Source organism: Polypterus senegalus, chromosome 13 (assembly GCF_016835505.1).
Source record: "Polypterus senegalus isolate Bchr_013 chromosome 13, ASM1683550v1, whole genome shotgun sequence".
Classification (NCBI taxonomy): Eukaryota; Metazoa; Chordata; class Cladistia; order Polypteriformes; family Polypteridae; genus Polypterus; species Polypterus senegalus.
In genome coordinates this window covers 116593606-116614327 of record NC_053166.1, presented here as the reverse complement: position 1 = coordinate 116614327, position 20722 = coordinate 116593606, and the positions used below count along the sequence as shown (strand labels likewise).

At 39.4% G+C, this 20722-nt stretch overlaps 1 protein-coding gene across 1 annotated transcript in view; it reads left to right on the top strand.

Annotated features, from left to right (window-relative positions):
• unc5a (unc-5 netrin receptor A) overlaps window positions 1–20722 on the top strand; it is an 863267-nt gene that overhangs the window by 824630 nt on the left and 17915 nt on the right. Inside the window, exons 11-12 of the mRNA XM_039774735.1 lie at window positions 1236–1385; window positions 10828–10992. Of these exons, the coding sequence (XP_039630669.1) occupies window positions 1236–1385; window positions 10828–10992 (315 nt within the window). The remainder of the gene's footprint in view (window positions 1–1235; window positions 1386–10827; window positions 10993–20722) is intronic.

Sequence of the window (20722 nt, the reverse complement as noted above, 5' to 3'; positions counted from 1 at the left end):
TCAATGTTTTACATGGCCAAGTCTATGTTGTTGATGGTTGTTGTTTGCTATTGCAATCACATTTGAGGATTAGAACAATCTAGACAGGAACAGACCATTCAACCCAACAATACTCAGCAGTCCTATCCACTTAATCTTCCGAAATAACATCATGTCTAGTTTTGAAGGTCCCTAAAGTTAAGCTGTCTAACACAGTACTTGGTAACTTATTAAACGTGTCTAATGTTCTCTTTGTGAAGAAAAACATCCTAATGTTTGAACAAAATTTACCCTTAAATTTCCAACAGCATCCGTCCGTTCTTGTTCAATTCATTCTAAAGTAACAGTCTCGATAAACTGTACTAATTCCTTTCAGATTGTGTCTCCTCTTAATCTCCTTTTACATAAACTGAAAAGGCTCAGATCTTTACTTGTACCTCATCCTCTGCAGTCCTGGAATCAGCCTACTTGCTCTTCCCTGGACTTCTTTGTAGCCTGGACACCAAAACTGCACACAGTACTCCAGATGAGGCCTCACCAGTGCATTATAAAGCTTGAACAGAACCTCCTTTAATTTTTACTCTTCACATGATGGGCTTCTTTCCAACATTTTACCGTATTCAAATATATAAATGAATTGTTTCAATTAATCCTAATTGGATTCAAAAGCTATATTTTTTTGTATTTGGAATCAGGGAAATGTTATTAGACAAGTGACTGAGGAGTTTTGATGCACAATTTTAGGTTTTGAATATTGGTTTTTCTACCTCATTGTTTGGTTTTCAATTCCTATCTGTTAAATGAATATTCTTTCTCTCTTCCTTTAAAATAATCTCCATTGCCCTGTCTTTCTTTCACTTAATTTCCTGTGCCCTCGATCATAATAGGTTTCAACCCAGCATGCTGGACCTGCGAAGAAGGAGTGTTAACCATGGTGCTAAGCCACTAACTTTCTTTATGTATCTTTTAAAATAACTGAATGCAAAATAAATTAATAAAGTGAAAGGAAATAATTTAATATTGTGGTACAAACCATTTCAATAATAATTAAAAAAAAAAGAAAAGGATAATCCAATGTTTAAGGATGATACATTTGTAGCATTGTGTGTTTGATGACAAAGTACTCTTAATTAATCCTGTACTTCTTTGTCCTGTTTTTGAATATTTACGCCTGATGCAGCAGGACACAATCCCACAGTCTTATTGCCATGGTGACGATTGCCTCTGATAATGCAATGCTTTGCTCTCTTTTACAGGAAGTGATGCAACTGGAAAGGCAGTTGGGAGGACGGCTCATTGATGAACCCCAGGTCCTGCTCTTCAAAGACAGCTATCACAATCTCCGACTGTCCATTCATGACATGCCTCGTGCACACTGGAGGAGTAAACTACTTGCTGGCTATCAGGTATTATGAAATAGTTTTCATACCTGTGCCACTATAATGGGATGCAAAAGGCTTTCCTCTTATGGTGTGGGAACTATCAAGGCCATTTACACACAATGCTTGGTTTTCAGATGCTGAAGCAAATATATTTATCACCATCCTTACAGCTAATTGTTGCACCATGCCTATTCTTCTGATTTTTCTCAAATGGCACTATTGATATTCATATTTACAATTTTAGGGAGTGACAGCATGATTAATTTTGGTTTCATTCATAGCCGAAAAATGGCAATAGTATTATAAAGAGGCTAAAAGAAAATTACAAAATGATTGAAAAGCTACAGTAGTTGTGCTTTTTGACTTACTATTCTGCCTGTCCCAATTTATTCCTGCTTACTTCTCTTTTGCTCGGAATTTCTCGAACACTAGTTATGTCAGCCTTTCTAAACAACACATTTTATTTACTTATTGAGCAATGTTGGTCCCATCATAAATCCTATTTGTCTTAATAGTCTTACATGGGGTTATCTGGGAAGGTGCATCACTAGTAAATTACAAAGTTATTGTGATAGCTTTTATAAAACATCTAGTTTGCTACCCTATTCTAATCTACCTTCCACAGTACAGTGTTAAAAATGGTCTGTATTACTTAAAAGTAGAGAAAACTGAATTCCCTGAATGAGGATCCGTGATTTATTCTTTGAGAACTAGGAGATTAATCTTTTCTGAAGACGATGAGTTCTGCAATGAAAAGAGCTCATAAAATGGGGTTGCAGCACATCTCGTGCTAATTCAGCTAAAGCAAACTCTTGATAATTTTCAACGTAATGGCAATTTTTCTCTATAATGCCATTTTCCCATAAGTGATCCCATTCCCATAAGTCAATTCAACCTGTTTGTTTATTCAGGTGTTTGTATTAACCTGATTCTCTCTTCCTAGATTGTCCTACTGAAGTTCCGTAACTATTTTCCCAAAATACCTTTCCTGAAATAAGCCGCAACTGATTATCCAGCACCATTTTTTTCCCTTAATTCCAATTATAATAATGTTCTCATTTTGTAGTGCAATCTTTATGCCTTTTTCTCTTTCAGAATTTTGTGGGTAGGCCCTGGACCACTACACTGATGAGCTGATTTTAGGAGGTCATATGAAGCTTTTACACCCAATCGGAGTCTGTTCTTGTTTATGTTGCCCCGTGCATTTACTGTGTTGTACTATTTTCAGCCCATCACATGTGTGACTTAATTTTCCATAGTGCTTCTTTGTTGTACATTTGCTGATGATCTGACCAGAATGGCCCAGGCCAGGAGTCTCCAACTCCAGCCCTGGAGAGCTACTGTAGCTGCTGGTTTTCATTCTAACCCTTTTCTTAATTAGTGACCATATTTTGCTGCTAATTAACTCTTTGCCTTAATTTTAATTGATGCACAACTTAAGACTCAGGCCCCGTAATTATTTCTTTTTTACTCAATTAGCAACCATACAATATTAAGACACAAAATGTACCAACACATAAACGACAACCCGCATCCATCACACAATAACTGAAAATAAGGAAAGGTGAAGGCCTCAGTAACGTTGATCTGCTCAGGTCCACATAACATTTTGACAGCGCTCTTAAAAAAGAAAATCAACAGTTTTGGAAATGGCTGCCATGGGAGAATGAGCACCATGGAATTAAATAACACGTTTAATTAGCAACGAGAATTGGCTTCAAATTAAGAAACTGAATGAAGTGAAGATGGTTGGCGTTTGAGGCCCTAGCTTAGTTGGTCATCTGTTGGCTCACTTGACATCAAATTTATGTTTAGGTGACGTTTAAGGAAAAAAGAATTAATTCAGCAGTCAGAATCTCAAGAAAAGTCAATTAAAATAAATGGAAATAGTTAATTAGCTGGTCACTAATTAAGAAAAGAGTTAGAATGAAAACTTGCAGCCAAAGTAGCTCTCCAGGACTGGAGATGGAGACCCCGGCCTAGGTTCTGTGACTGCCCTGTACGAGATGATGGGTATGGTTTTAATGTGTTACTTCGTGGGTTGTTCTGGTAGCCATGTTGCAGTGAAAGGGGGTTTGCTATCATTTTTTTTTGACAGGTTCAGGTTTCATATGAGTGGGTTTCATAGTAGAGGCCCTTTGAAAGGTTTCTAGTGTTGGTGGTGCTTACTGGGAAGGAGCAGGGATGGCGGCACGGACAGGTTGTGCATTTAGTTTTTATTTATTTCCTTCCATTCAGTTTCCCATTTCATGTTTGCTTTTCTGTCACCGACTTAGCTAACTTAACTGTTGCCCCTTGCAATGTTTAGTGTCTTATTTGAAATATTTTTACAGGAAAACAACACAAGTATGAAAAAATTAAATATCATATAGTTGTTGCTACTGGTTCTTGAGTCTCAGTTGTTGTGTTAGAACTAAAATCTTCAAAACTTTGTGATGTCTTTAAATGTTGAGCATTCTCAGTCATTTGTGCCATTTGTGTCATCAGTGTCAGGAGCCAATCACTGAGCAATCCTGCTTTTGATTCCCATTTTCTATCTCAGCATTTATGTTCATATAAAATATGATATTCATTGTGTATTTGACACTTTTTTTAAATGGTTGCCAAAGTCATCTCATTTTCTTATTTATTTATTGCTTCTTTGTGGTTTGTTCATCTTCTTACTGAAATATGTCACTCTGACCTGATATTTATATTTACATCTATGTAATTTGTGACTTTGGCATCCCTCCATAACTGGTTTTGTGCCCAAAGTTAGCAGGATAGGCTATGGCTTCCTGAAGTGAACTAAGTGAGTCCAGACAATGGATGGTTGGATAGATGAATATTTATTTACATCTGAAAGTGACACACAAATACCAACTTCAAAGTTATCAATAGTGTTTTTATTTCTGAAATTGCAGCACTGATGGGTTAAACAAATTGGTGGGGATCCTGCAATGAATCAATCAACTTCAGCATGCTCTTTCCTTTGTCTTTTGTAGATAAGCTCCACAAAGTAAAATCTTAAATGAAAAACTTCTTAGTGAAATGTTTTGTCTTGTATCTAAAATGATCCGTTTGCCTCATTGTTTCTAAGATGTGCCATCATTGTCCTAAATAACACTATGAAATCCATCTTGTCACTTGCAAGAGAAGATGTAATGGAAGCTGACTGAATTTGCTTTTTAGTTACTGTTTTTTACAGAGTTTAGGAAACTTTAACACCAAGTAATCATCCCGTGGCCCTAAATACTGTGAGAAGATAATTCCACATCTGAAAGTGGGTTCTGTTCCTAAAAACGACGTAACAATGCAAACAAACCCCTACACACACACACACACACACACACACACCTCCTGCCACGTCACTTTGGCAGTTCATCTTCTGCATGACTGAATCCCACTCATGCTGTATTTTTCTGGCATCCACTGTTTTATTTATTGCACCTACCAATTACCGGGCTTTTCTCTGGACAAAAATGCAGCTGAGCAGCACTTTGCTCATCCAGCATGGCTTCCTCTTGTTATGTGTCATGCTGTGATCTTTCTTCAAACTGTTTCTCATAAATATGAGAGGAGAAGAGTGTCAGACATGACAGGGAAACATTCAGCCTTTTACGGCTCTATCATCACCAAGCCTACTCAGAACTGATCTTCATTTGGAAAAGCGGCTTCCCCCCAACACTCTCCACCACCAATGCTAATGACTCTCGGAAGATACGTGGGCTGCTTGTTGAGGCAATTTTGTTTTATAGTCTTCCTATCTTTTTCCTACAAAACCCATAATCCGTTTATCACCTTGCTCTTTTTCTTTCTTTATCCGTGTGGGAAATCTGAAGAGCTGCTTTACTAAGCTCTGATGTCCTTGCCAATAAAAACTGATTTTACAATCATTTGAAACAAAAAAAACAGTCTAGCAACACTACATTTCTTACTGTGTCAGCTGAATTTCCATGTCGTAATAAAATTATTCAATATATTGATTTCATATTTTAAAAAGATGTGCTCCATGCTTTCTACTGTTAAACTGATGTGATTAAAACATCTTCAGTAAAGATCATTTATGGCTGAAAGCTTAGCGTTATTGTTTTGGTGCTGCATATTTATCTGGCTGGACAAGATATACTGTACAAGATTACACAATACAGTTACAAATAATGCGCCTACTACCTTGGTCCCATATGTTCACACATCCTTCAATTGACTTTGAAGCAATTATATTGAAAGTCACTTTATCAATAGTGGTGCAAATGTCACTGCTCTGGATTAACCAGTAATATAATCAAGTCAGTTTTTTACATCCCTAGAATTGACTGAGTCACAATCTTTGCTGAGATTTTTCATTTACAGGAGATAATACGGAGCCATTAAAAAGTAACTAAAAGAAATTCTGCTAATTCTCTAATATATAAATATACTGTATATATATATGTATATATATATACAGTATATATATATATACACTAGGGGGCTTTGCCCCCTGTTTGCTTCACTCCTCAAAATCCCCAAATGGCCTGCGCTAGGCACCCGCCACTTCGCAACTGTAGAAGAGGGGAGCTGAACACACCCCAAGGAGATGCAGTCGATCCTCTCAAACCCCCTCTTAAATGGTGAAACAATGGGAAACGCATACAGTTTTTTTTTAATTCCTCTTTGGTCGATGAGCTGCTGGCTTGCTGCTGCTGCCGTGTTGATCTGCATCTTGTGCGGCACTTCGAGCAGTTAAAAGCCTGTACAGCAGCTGTCCTTTTGTCTCACTGCCTTGTCTCTCTTCTCCCATAAACATCCTCTGCTCCTGTTGGGGGTCACGCTCCCGAGGCACGCCCCTATGAAGAGGAAGTTTTTCTATTCTTTTAATTGAGAGACGGCACTATCCCCTGACTACACATGGAGCTTGATTAACTCCTGAAAGAGACTTATGTTTGTTTGAAGTGTCTGAATAACGTTTCTGTCTCTAAAATCTCTTCTGTATCTGTGCAACTCTGTGACTCAAGTGTGACAGCGTATGTGGATTTCACTTTCACCAAACAACAAATCTTAATTCTCGCAGATATGCCTCTTCATTGGGAAGAAACACTACTTTTCCCTGATGGCAACACGAATTAGACGACCTACAAGTCTCTGACTTAAAGTTTAAATCTTAACAATATATTCGATCTCTTTTCGCTGATCCATTAATTCACTGAATAATAATTTCCATTTGTTTGCGCTAATGCGATCTTTACTATCATTTTTTTGAGACTTTCGAATTGTAGTACTTCCATTATCTCTAACCTGCTCTGCATGTGTATTGCGCCAACGTTTTTGAATTCTTTACGACGTTCTACTTTGTCATCTTTGCCTTTTATTTCTGGCCCCGGGCATGGTTAAATCTCTTGGCACAAAGTCTTGTCTCACAGGACATGAAAGTGTCTCTCTTCAAAAGATATATATATATTTAAACTGTTCAAAGAAATTAAAGGAACACTTTTTAATCAGAGCATAGCATCAAGTCAATGAAACCTCTGGGCTATTTATCTGGTCAGTTACGTAGCAGAGGGGGTTGTTAATCAGTTTCAGCTGCTTTGGTGTTCATGAAATTAACAACAGGTGTACTAGAGGGGCAACAATGAGACGACCCCCAAAACAGGAATGGTTTAACAGGTGGAGGCCACTGACATTTTACCCTCCTCATCTTTTCTGGCTGTTTCTTCACTAGTTTTGCATTTGGCTACAGTCAGTGTTACTACTGGTAGTATGAGGCGATACCTGGACCCTACAGAGGTTGCACAGGTAGTCCAACTTCTCCAGGATGGCACATCAATACGTGTCATTGCGAGAATGTTTACTGTGTCTCCCAGCACAGTCTCAAGGGCATGGAAGAGATTCCAGGAGACAATCAGTTACTCTAGGAAAGCTGGACAGAGCTGTAGAAGGTCCTTAACCCATCAGCAGGACCATATCAGCTGCTTTGGCCAAGGAGGAACAGGATGAGCACTGCCAGAGCCCTACAAAATGACCTCCAGCAGGCCATTGGTGTGAATGTCTCTGACCAAACAATCAGAAACAGACTTCATTAGGGTGGCCTGAGGGCTCAATGTCCTCTACTGGGCCCTGTGCTTCCTGCGCGGCACCGTGGAGCTCGATTGGCATTTGTCATAAAGTACCAGAATTGACAAGTCCACCACTTGCACCCTGTGCTTTTCACAGATGTGAGCAGGTTGACCCTGAGCACATGTGACAGATGTGAAAGGGTCTGGAGAAGCCATGGAGAACGTTTCGCTGCCTGTAACATCATTCAGCATGACCGGTTTGGTGGTGGGTCAATGATGGTCCCAGGAGGCATATCCATGAAGGGACGCACAGACCTCTACATGCTAGACAACAGCACCTTGACTGTCATTAGGTATCGGGATGAAATCCTTGGACCCATTGTCAAACTCTATGCTGGTGCAGTGGGTCCTGGGTTCCTCCTGGTGCACGACAATGCCCAACCTGATGTGGTAGGAGTATGCAGGCAGTTGCTGGAGGATGAAGTAATTTGAAACCATTGACTTAAATCTAATAGAACAATAGAACAAAGCAACAAATTAATCACAGAAACAATCAAGTTAAGAATTACTACTTACATGCAGAGAAAGTCAGCCACAAGGAAGGCAAATGGAAACTGGAACAAAAAGTAGAGTAGGCATTCAGAAAGCCACACACTTGGAAATTTCTTTGTCAAATTTAATCTTGTCAGGACAAGGACACTGCAAAAATAAAGAATGAAAACAAGGACAAAGGGTTGGGACTCCAGGGGATTCCCTGTTTAAGGTCGTAGCTGAAAAAAATAGGTGCTGAAAAGGGTTTAGTGTGGAAATTACAGCTCCTCAAACTGCCTTTTTCAGAAGTGAGGCCCAGAATGAACAAGGAGAAGGCTTTATATTAGCAGAATCAGAAGTGGCAGGACTGGAGATGCTGAAACCAAAAATTACTTCATTAGTCTTTCAGGGTGCTCTCTTCAGTTCTAGACAAAATGGAAATTGTGTTAGTAATGGGTTCACACCAAAAACCTTCCCATGTTCTAAGACAAAGCAACATGTGTGACAATATATACTTTTGAAAATCAAATAGCTTCCAAATTCTGCTGTCAGACAAAAATGAAAAGAGTGAACAAACCAATCCCCTGATTCATATGCTGAAAAATGTACCATTGGTCAGAGGTCTGCTGAGGGAGCAGCTTCACCATTACGATGTTTCAAACAGGGACTCTCCTGAGAGTCTGCTCAAATTTTGGTATAAAATGTTGAAAACTGGGAAATCTGACAGAAATTCAACATAAGGTTAAGAATTGTATAAGGATGTTACAAAATATGTCATGCTAACTTGGCTGAAGCATTGATATGATGCAATGAACGTCCAGTTAAACAGGCAGTGACATCAAGCAAGGGACCTGACTTGACATGATGGCTAGTTTAGGAGCTGACAAGAAGCAAAGATGAATTTGAAAATTAATGCAGAGCTACGACCAGAGCAGAACAAATAAGAAGGTGTCACATAACTCATGGAAATTTCTTCTTTTAGGTAGAGATGTTACACACATCCACACTCATGGTATAATAAATAGTATAAGTACTGTAGCAGTCACAAAGGAACCCAAAATGTGAAATGGCACCAAGTAACCCAAACACTACCTAGCAGTTTCTTGCAAACAATGCAGTGCAGGCAATCTGGTAGAGAGTGGGGCTCAGGACATGGAAGACTCATGTGAGGCTATTAAAACCCCTCCAGGCAAACAGAGATACAGAACCTGAAAGAAGAAGTGCTCTGTTACTCAAATGGCCAACAGAGAAGGCATCCTTAAGCCTACCTTGGAAACCTGACCATCCAGAGATCACTTAGTGCAGTGACATCAGATGCTATCAGTGGGTACTCTAATTTGGTGACCCTAGAGCTGTAAATGGCAGACTCTGCCTCCACTGGTCATTCTGAGTCTTGACCCAGAAGTGGCTCTGGGGTGGTATGGGGTGGAATGGCACATATTAGTAGCAAAATTAGTCTGAAGTCTGGAAGAGATATGAGGTGAAAGCTCACTGGGAATGTCTGCACATGTAATAAGGGACTAAGGTGGGATGTGACAGGGAGATTAGATAGATAGAATAGAATAGAATAGAATAGAATAGAATAGAATAGATAGATAGATAGATAGATAGATAGATAGATAGATAGATAGATAGGACTTTATTTGTCCCAGGTGGAAATTTGGCTTTTGCAGAAGCTTTTTCAGTAACAAAAAAAGCAGTGACAAATATGGGGTTGCCATACTTAGTAGGATTGAGAAGGAGGAGAGTGAGGGAACCCACTGTATATTGGACACCGGAAGACAACTTTTCAATGGCAGTAGTAGTAGTAATAGGACTGTCATGTGTAGCGAGTACAGAGAATTCTTACCTACATATCCAAAAAGTACACAGCATATTTGAATCTCCAGCAATGCAACGTCCAACAAATGTGCTCCTTACTCCTGTTTCAGAAAAAAAAACAAACTTAGAACTAAAGGGTAATCCCAGTGGGAACAATAGTATTTATAAATGTCTTATCTTTATTTTTTCTTTAATTTGATATTTTATGTTTCATTTTTATATCATTTGTTTATTCCTTCTTGTCATTTTGTCTGTCCCTGACATTTTTCTGTTTGTGGAGAGACACTAGGAGGCACTCTTTCTTTATTAAGGTATAAAAGAAGATAAATGGATAATATATTTTATTACATGTGACATGTTGTCTGGGTGTTGGCATGGCTGTACTGCCCTATGGATCCAACCAGTGTCCTGGGTTCAAATCCCGTGCACAGCCATTGTCTGTTATGGAATTTACACATCTGTTTTGTGCCTGTGTGTGCATTGTTCCTTGTGCTGCCAGGATAGTCTCTGGTTCCTGTGACCATGAATTGGAATAAGTTGGTTTCAGAATGTTATATTAATTCACATTATTCCCTCATCTCACACTGTGGGAAGACCCATAGTAGAGTTGTAGAGTTGATATTGTTGCCTTTATTAGCCTAGAAAAAAATATCAATTCAACAGTCTAAAACTCTCCAAGCAAGAATCCATAATAGATCATTCTTAATTTTTCTGCAGTGTTTTGTCCTGCCTGAGTATGGAACTCAGCTTATGGAGAGCATAAAGCAAATCCAAAATATGAACCCCCCAACTTCAGGTCACAGGTAGATTTAAAGTGACATCAGTCTTCAGTTAACATATGAGCTTTTTCACTTCAACTGGGATGGGATATTTCATTTTGAGAGTAAATGTGCCCTGCATAGTTGCTGCCAGGAAAGACCATGGCAAGTACAGTCATGTGAAAAAGCCCACCTCATCAGATGTTTTGTTTATCTTTTTTAATTAAGATTAAGATTTGATCTTCATTTAAACAGTATCGATAGATAATGGTGATATACCGGTGTCACAGTGGATTTTCACTGTTTTGCTTTATAAAATGTTCTCCTGCAATTGTCTTCCAGGAAATCCCATTTTATCACATCTGGAGCGGCTCTCAGCGGAGTTTGCACTGCACTTTTACACTGGAGCGGCTCAGTCTGAGTACATGTGAGCTGTCATGCCGGCTGTGTGTGTGGCAGGTGGAAGGAGAAGGACAGAGTTTTGGTATTGACTTCAACATTGCCAAGGTGAGTTGGCATGCAGAGTGTAGCACAAAGTCCTATGGATACCCAGTGTTCAAAGCATTGCTGGATCATTTACTGTCATTAGTACATTGCACTAGTGGTGTTTGCCTTACTATTTTGCTTTTTTGAGCAGAGTATAAATAAATCACTGAGCACAAGTACTAAAAGGCCTGGTTGGTATCCATTATTAAAGTTGGGGCTCATGTCAAACAGTCAAGTTAATGAAAAAAACAACTTCAGCTAAACCTTAAAAATGAATGAGGTTGGTTGGTTCGGATTGTCATTGGCTCTTGAAAGACTTAGAACAGAAGGAAACTAGCACTGTGAATCTTATTGTCTTAAATCTAAGTGACTTAGCCCACCCTAATTGTCTATTCAGTCATTATTATTTAGACCCTTGACATCTGAGAGCCAAAGTTGCAGTGGTTTGAGTTCTTCTTGTACCTTGGTGTGACGATGTGGGCTCTGCTCCATGCACCCATCTCCATTTTGGGAGCTCTTGAACCCAACAACGTCAGTAATGTCACCGGATGAGCTGGACAGTGAAGACATCACAAAGAAAGGGGATGGTGCAAAAAGGTGCAAAGTTTTATTAAAACAACAAAATCAACACTGTCCAAATAAATAGTGTAGTGCAATCAAAATGTTCATAATAAATAAATAATCCATAAAAACAGGTACAAATCCTAGACGTTTAAAACAAGGCTAAAGCGTTATTAAAATCCTTCTGATGACATTGGGGTCACACCAGCCAAGCTCAGCTTCTTCCCAGTCTCTCCAGCTCATTCAAGGTATGCTCAGTGGGAGAGACTTCAGCCTCTGCGGTCCTCACACTACCGACCTCCGTCAGCTGCCTCGGCCGGTGTCTGCCTGACTGCCCGGGGTCAGTTGTCCTCCCGTCTTCTTTCTCGCACTCGAAGTTGTCCCTCAGATCTCTAGGGTGGACTTGTCTTTCTCAGCTTGCTGGCTCGTCCACTGTCTTTCCTCCAAATGCTGCTCTCTGCCTCTTATTTTCTTATCATCTTCCATCTTTTTTTTACCGTTCCGCCTCGCACTTCTCCCCTTTATCCTGGGGATGTGGCTCAGGTGTGGCGATTAGCAGTTCCCGGTTTCAATTACGGATGCGGACGACTCCTCACCTGTGCACATAAGTGAGGAAACGTCCGCCTCACGTAGCGTCCGGGAACAGCTCCAGCCACACTACCACACCCCCTCTTTAAGAATTATTTATTGAAAACCTGGGCTTTTATTCTGAGCTGTGGACGCACTATATCACATGTGGGTGCTTGATGAAGTGGATGGGTAGAAGAGACTTCATTTACAGTCCTTAGTGTAGCCGAATGTTGTTCTGATCTGTAAATATGCTCCAAGTAACACTCATCCCTTTCGCCGTGAGCTACACTGTGTGCTCTTAATCTTTACTGATACCCATTGACGATAAGAGTAGCTGTCTCCCAAGGTGAAATACTATTAGCCATGTAATGGCATGTTCTAGAAGGCCAACCACTTAACCCTCATCCATGAATGCGGGGTCTCCAAGACCCCCCAGTCGCAGATTTTTCAAATTCTTTCCCTTTCAAGGTAATACAACGGCTGTGAAATTTTTTGACTTTTCATTTTGTGTTGTCTTGAAAAATGTGCTGAAATCCGCTTCTCAATAGCTTAGTGCAAATAAGTGCTACAGTAGTACAAAGCAGTTGGGGGTCTCAGAGACCCCACCATTCATGGAAACATTACCATTTTTGTACGAGTGTTTTTGCTTCATTTTATATTTTATATTTGAGTTTTCTATTTAACTTTGTATTTTCTTAAGTTTAGATTTTCTTAGTCCTGCCTGAGACATTGCAGGTGTATAGTTTGTTGAGGAGCAAGTCCAGTTGATGTGTTTATGAACAATGAGTTAATGACCAACAAAGAAATTCAATGCAAGTGAAGCCCTGGCTGAAATATTGAAGGAGTTGTTGGATTTCGATACATCAGACAACTCAAATGAAGAAGGCAATGATAATGGGAGTGACACTGTGTCAAGTGATGAGGAAACAAAAACTGATGATGAAACAGCCCCGTGGAGATGCAGCAAATGTAGTTAAGAAGCGACACTGTCACATGTGCCCAAGGGCAAAGGAGAGAAAGATAAAGGCTGCTTGCTCCCAGTGCAAACTTCCAGTTTCCCAGGAACATTCAGAGCGTTCCCTTGTGTGTCTGGCCTTCGAATAAGTTGAAGTTGAGGCCGATTCTGAGTGACTGTTCTGTATGCGAATCAGACGTGTAACTGACGTCTTGTTTTAGTGCTGCTATGACTGTATTTTATATGATTTGGTGAACACTGAACACGCATTACTGTTACAAAGGTAACATGTAAACCATTGACAATTTACATCACATTTACATTTAATAAAAATTTCTAAAGTTATTGTATTGCTTTTTAGGCAGATTTAACCAGTTTAAAAGGGTCTGCAAGACCCCCCACTCATGAAAGCGTTATAAAAATGGCATTCATGGATGAGGGTTAATGCAGTGTACAATACAAAAGAGAACCTGCCCACATTAAAAATGAAGTTGAAGTGGAGTGCCCTGGGAAAATACATTTGGTTAGAAGATGTAATGATGTAAGACAGTTAAGCACTTTGTCAAGCAGTCTTTTGGCCTTTGCCACTGCTTTCCCACGACACACCGCATTTACTTGGCAGATTTTTCCTGCCCTGTGCAGATTAGTATGTCACATGCTGTTCACCGTGCCAGTCATAAACAGTTAAGTCTCATCTGGGAAGAGTATTTTGTGAAAACGAAAACAAATTTACTATGTAATGATAAATAGACAAATTAAACAAGCTTTATTTTATTAATACTGTAACTGCTATGTTGAAAGCTATCCCAGAGCAGTTTAACACATACATTACAATAATAAAGCATCTTCTTTCAGCAAAAGTAGGTGAAGTGCATCCATTGCATTGCTGAATTAAACATTCATACACTGGGATCCTGTGATATATTCATAAATTAGTAAGTCTTTACAAAAAAAGAATCCATAATAGATCGTTCTTAATTCTTCTGCTGTGTTTCATCCTGCCTGAGTATGGAGCATAAAGCAAATCCGAAATATGAACCCCCCAACTTCAGGTCACAGGTAGATTTAAAGTGACATCAGTCTTCAGTTAACATATGAGCTTTTTCACTTCACCTGGGATGGGATATTTCATTTTGAGAGTAAATGTGCCCTGCATAGTTGCTGTCAGGAAAGACCATGCCAAGTACAGTCATGTGAAAAAGCCCACCTCATCAGATGTTTTGTTTTTCTTTTTTAATTATGATTAAGATTTGATCTTCATTTAAACAGTATCGATAGATAATGGTGATATACCACATTTACATTTTGTAGTCAACTGCATAATTTAAATAAACGTAAATCTAAGATTTGCATGTGGAATAAATAAGAACATCCCTGCATTCATCACTGTCTCAAATACCTAAAATTAGAATCAAGTGCGCAAGATCAGGTGTAAATGATTAGAACATTGTTAGAGATAATTGTGCCTGAATCTGTCTTATTTATACCTCAGACATTTAGTTTGGTTTGCTCTTTGTTGTTGAAGTGTGCGTTACCACAAAGCCTAGGCCTTTAGAACGAAGCTTATAGATGCCACAGAGTCTGAGAAGGGATATAAAAAGTTAAACAATTGAAAATCAATCATTCCACTGTCCAGAAGACCATCTGCAAGTGGAGAATGTTTCAAACAACTGCCAACTTGTCCAAGCTAGGCCACTCCAACAGGTTCGGCCTGACAGCTGAACACAAGATGCTGAAAGACATCTCTAAGAACCTTAGCATTTCATCACAGGTCTCTCTATCTCTCGCTACTGTTGACGTCAAAGGCCAGAAGTATACCATTAGGAAGAGGCTGGACAAATTAGATCTACATGGAAGGTGTACCAGGCGGAAGCCTTTGTTGTCCAGAAGGTACATCAGGGAAAGACTAAAGTTTGCCCAGAAACACCTAGGCAAAAATCAGGACGTATGGAACAATGTGCCCTGGACAGACATGGTAAAGATTGAATTATTTGGCTCCAGTACCAGAAGAGATACATGGTAAAACAACAACAATATTTATTTATATAGTTTAGTTTAGTGGTTTATATATATAGTGCTCTCCACAGACAAAAGGTCATAGAGCTCTGAACAGCAAATACAGTACAAATACAACAGTTAAAACAAAACCAATAAAAATAATAAATAAACAAACAGGAACTACTCAGCACTGATTAAAAGCCTGTTTAAAAAGAAATGTTTTCAGTTCTTTTTTAAAAGAATCAACAGACTCGGCTCCACGCAGACCACAAGGCAGGCTATTCTACAGTCATGGTGTCACAGACTGAAAGGCACGATCCCCACAGGTTTTTAGTCGAGTGCGTGGAGCAACTGCTAGGCCCTGTTACCCAGATCTGAGAGTCTGACAAGCTGTATGGCGTTGGAGCAGGCTGCTTAGGTACTCAGGAGCTTGTCCAGGCAAAGTAAGTACCAAAACATTAATATGAATTCTATAAAAGTGTGCAGTGCAGTGCAGTGTCTTTCGTGAGTTAGGAGCCTGGCAGCTGCATTTTGGACTAACTGAAGACGTGAGAGAGATGATTTGCTTAAACCTGTAAACAGAGCATTACAGTAGTCAAGACATGAGGAAATAAAAGAATGAACAAACATCTCCAATTCTGACTTTGAAACAGCATTTCTTAGTTTAGAAATATTTCTTAAATGAAAGAAACACAAGCAGCTGACTGATCTTACATATGCACCATACTGTATGTAGCACATACTGTATACAGTACAATATAACACATTTTTATACAAATGATGTAGCTCAAAGTGCTTTACAGGATGAAGAAAGAGAAAATAAGACAAAATATAAAAATAAAAATTAGGCAATACTAATTAACATAGAGTAAAAGTAAGGTCCAATGGCCAGGGAGGACAGAAAAAACAAAACAAAATCTGCAGGGTTCAGAGACCACAAGACCACCCAGCCCCCTCTTGACATTCTACCAAACATAAATGACCTCAATCAGTCCTCATGGTTTTCAGGCTTCATATGGAAGAACTTGATGATGATGGTCATATGGACCTCTGGCTTTCAATTCATCAATGTAGGGACATCATGGTGCTTTGATCAGGTGGTGGTGACACAGACACTAAAATAGGACAAAGGTTTACAAAAACACTACACACACAATGGAAGAAGACATGGCTATTTGTTTAATATTGATTAGCACACACAGTTAAGAATTTCACTCTACCCGGTACACATGCTAATAATCCCCCTTAATAAAAGAATAAGTGACTGTCTGTCTCAGTTTCCTACCAGCTGCTTCCATTACAAACCTTTTTAGTAATAAACTGCATTGCATTTGTCATTCCAATAGATGGTTCATCACAAACATTAGCACTTCTTTTACGAATGCCATACCAAATACCATATTGCATGGTGCACTGCAAACGTTAACTCTGAGGTCTACAGTGATTACTTACGTTTCCACAGCTAGTGATCTAATAAACCAATAACAGTCCATACTGTGAAGTCCTGCACAATATTTTATGGTGCAATCACCAGGTTTCCTGTCCATCTTAAAGGATAGTAAAGAGCTCCAAATGAGTTAATAGGTCTCACTGTTGGTTGCTGTCTAACAGCTTCAATGAGTCCTGACCCATAGTCTGCCATCTCCCATTGCCCACCATCCATATTTATTTCCGAGGGCTAATTAACTCTTGAGCATCATGCACTATATTTGGGCACAGTGACCCCCTTTGTTGGAGGTCTGATGTCACTGACAATGTTGTCACTGCTGGTGAACTAACTCCCAGAGCACAGTTTGGCCCAGCTCCTGTCCTTATTCCGGGCACTGTGGTTTGCTGTATTATGTCCGTAAATGTGTACAGCGAACTGAGCCTATCAGTAGGAAGTGCTCTGTAAAGCAATTATTTAACTGAATTAAATTGAAAAGAAACCACTTTGTCAACTATTTTTTAAACATGAATGAGCAATGCTTCAATATACTAAATGTTTTGTGCTGTATTATTCTTCATAAATAACCAATCATTGTATTTTCTGGGTATAACAGAATACCGTTCTAATGGAAGATATGTCTCCTCCTCTCTATCTATTTATTGATTTGTTTATTAACCACACAGAAGCCACCAATCAGTGTTTTCAACTCTGAGTAAGTGTTTGGCAGAAACAATTTTAACAATTTATTTATTAATGATATGTAAAGACACTTGATAATCCAGGCACTTTACCTATAAGTCGTTTTTATAGCACAGATAATTCTAGTAAAGCAAAATTTGAGTTCACTAATGTCAGTTAGTGGTGCCTGAGCCCTTTGACTTGCTCAAAGTGTGGCACACCATGTAGCAACACACTCTACAACATGAGCGACTGTGCCACAGAGACTCTCCTATCAGACACTCAGAAATGGCAGTTAATCAAGAAGTAACAGAAGTGGCCTTGCCTTCCTGTAATAGAGGAACAGCAGCTGGAAATAACTTTCTTTTATTGAGCATTTTACAGCAAAATGACTGAAATTGGTTTCATCTTCGAAACGATTGTTACACCAGCAACATGCCTTTACAGAAAAACAACACAATTCAATCTGAAGACAGAAAAGCCGATTGCTGGTGTCTGCCACCGTACTGGCATTGAGTGTCTCCTGGGAGAAATACGGCCGGGGACCACAGGTGACAAATCAGTCCTTTGAACAGCACTGGCAACTATCAACAATTGAAAAGTGAAAGTTCTGACACTGAGAGCGGGGACCTGAAAAACTCTTTAAACAAATAGCTCATGACACATGCCTGTAGCACCAGTCATCTTCATTTAATTTCACTCTTAATTCTCTCAAAAGGAGGCCAGAAGATGAAGAATGTTACAATCAGGAGTTGCTAAATGCAGGCTGTTGTCATTTATCAAATGAAAAAAAACAAGCTACGCATGAGGACCTTTTAGGTACAGGCAGTCTAATGATTACTGAAGACACTAAAATCTCTCTCTATATAATCCAAAGTTGACTGGCTCACTGACACACGCACACACACTCATCACTCATTGCCTGTTTGGTTAAAAAGCTGAAAGTCAGGCCAGTAGGCATCAGCTAAGAAAGGACATTTTGTTATCAATATACAGTTAGGTCCATAAATATTTGGACAGAGACAACTTTTTTCTAATTTTGGTTCTGTACATTACCACAATAAATTTTAAATGAAACAACTCAGAAGCATTTTTTAACACAATCCCTTTATTTCAGGGGCTCAAAAGTAATTGGACAAATTAAATAACTGGAAATAAAATGTTCATTTCTAATACTTGGTTGAAAACCCTTTGCTGGCAATGACAGCCTGAAGTCTTGAACTCATGGACATCACCAGATGCTGGGTTTCCTCCTTTTTAATGCTCTGCCAGGCCTTTACTGCAGCGGCTTTCAGTTGTTATTTGTTTGTGGGCCTTTCTGTCTGAAGTTTAGTCTTCAACAAGTGAAATGCACGCTCAATTGGGTTAAGATCAGGTGACTGACTTGGCCATTCAAGAATTTTCCACTTCTTTGCTTTAATAAACTCCTGGGTTGCTTTGGCTGTATGTTTTGGGTCATTGTCCATCTGTATCATGAAACGCCCAATCAATTTGACTGCATTTAGCTGGATTTGAGCAGACAGTATGTCTCTGAACACCTCAGAATTCATTCGGCTGCTTCTGTCCTGTGTCACATCATCAATAAACACTAGTGTCCCAGTGCCACTGGCAGCCATGCACGCCCAAGCCATCACATTGCCTCCACCGTATTTTAAAGATGATGTGGTACGCTTTGGATAATGAGCTGTTCCACGCCTTCTCCATACTTTTTTCTTGCCATCATTCTAGTAGAGGTTGATCTTGGTTTCATCTGTCCAAAGAATTTTTTTCCAGAACTGTGTTGGCTTTTTTAGATGTTCTTTAGCAAAGTCCAATCTAGCCTTTCTATTCTTGAGGCATATGAGTGGCTTGCACCTTGCAGTGCACCCTCTGTATTTACTTTCATGCAGTCTTCTCTTTATGGTAGACTTGGATATCGATACATGTACCCCTGGAGAGTGTTGTTCACTTGATTGGCCGTTGTAAAGGGGTTTCTCTTCACCCCTGGAAATGATTCTGCGATAATCCACCTCTGTTGTCTTCCGTGGACGTCCAGGTCTTTTGCGTTGCTGGGTCAACCAGTACTTGCTTTCTTTCTCAAGATGTACCAAACTGTAGATTTTGCCACTCGTAATATTGTAGCAATTTCTCGGATGTGTTTTTCTGTTTTCGCAGCTTAAGGATGGCTTCTTTTACCTGCATGGAGAGCTCCTTTGACCGCATGTTGTCTGTTCACAGCAAAATCTTCCACATGCAAGCACCACACCTCAAATCAACTCCAGGCCTTTTATCTGCTTAATTGATAATGACATAACGACGGACTTGCCCACACCTGCCCATGAAATAACCTTTGAGTCAATTGTCCAATTACTTTTGAGCCCCTGAAATGAAGGCATTGTGTTAAAAAAATGCTTTAGTTGCCTCACATTTTTATGCAATCTTTTTGTTCAACCCACTGAATTAAAGCTGAAAGTCTGCACTTCAACTGCATCTGAGTTGTTTCATTTAAAATTCATTGTGGTGATGTACGGAACCAAAATTAGAAAAAAGTTGTCTCTGTCCAAATATTTATGGACCTAACTGTAGAAGTTGAAAACAACACCCTACAACAGAAAGGCTAAATACCACAAAATTTCAAAAACACGTTGACAGATTTGATTAAAATTTGGTGAGGTTGTGAAAGATTCAGTAGAAGTGATTGACATCAGGAAGACTGAAGCAGAAGTGGTGACCTGGACAAGAAACACCAAACATAAACGTGTGGTGTCTACAGTCACGTATGAAATGAAAAAATGAAAGTTTGTCGAAGCTCAAGAAAAACACAAAGCTCAATGATTATCAAGCACTATAAACCTCCAAGGAGGGTGGCTATGAGCGTTGGTGTTGCTTCAAAGCAAAAAGGTAGGGAGAGATTGTCGCTTCCTGATATGTATTAGAAGTAGTGGCATAAGTGGCATCTCCAAATCCAAGATAAGGTGGACAGAAAGCGTAAGTTTAACCTTAGCAGGGCCTGCACTAGTTACTCCACTGTAATAGACATTCCCATCTATGGACCTTTAAATATGACACACACCCAATCCCCAAAATCAATTACATTTACATGCATACTTTGAATCGGGGTGCTACAATCCCTCCTCTCCACCACTCTTCAAAATCCTTTACTCATTTTTACTGATTGTGCTGGATCAGCCATAGAGGACACACACTTTCCAACAGTTTAAGAGTTTACCCATACAGGATCAGCTACGCACAATAGTATGTAAGTCATATATGACTTTAAAGCAAGATCACTTGCCCAGTATCTTGTTCTCTGTCATGTGTGGTCTGCCTAACACTCCTCTACTGCTTCCCTTCAACTGAATGCTTCTGAGGAAGACACCTTTGAGTTCTTTTAATCTGAAGGTACTGCTGACAGAGCAAAAACAGCTAGAAGTTGTCAGGTTTGTCAGGCTTCAATACTAAATAAAGCCACAATACTGTTTCTTCAAGTGCCAGAATAAAAGTCTCATTGCCTATTTGTTCAAGAGTAAACCACTCCAGTGATCTAACAGTTTTCTGATATGGCTTGTGTATTGATCCTG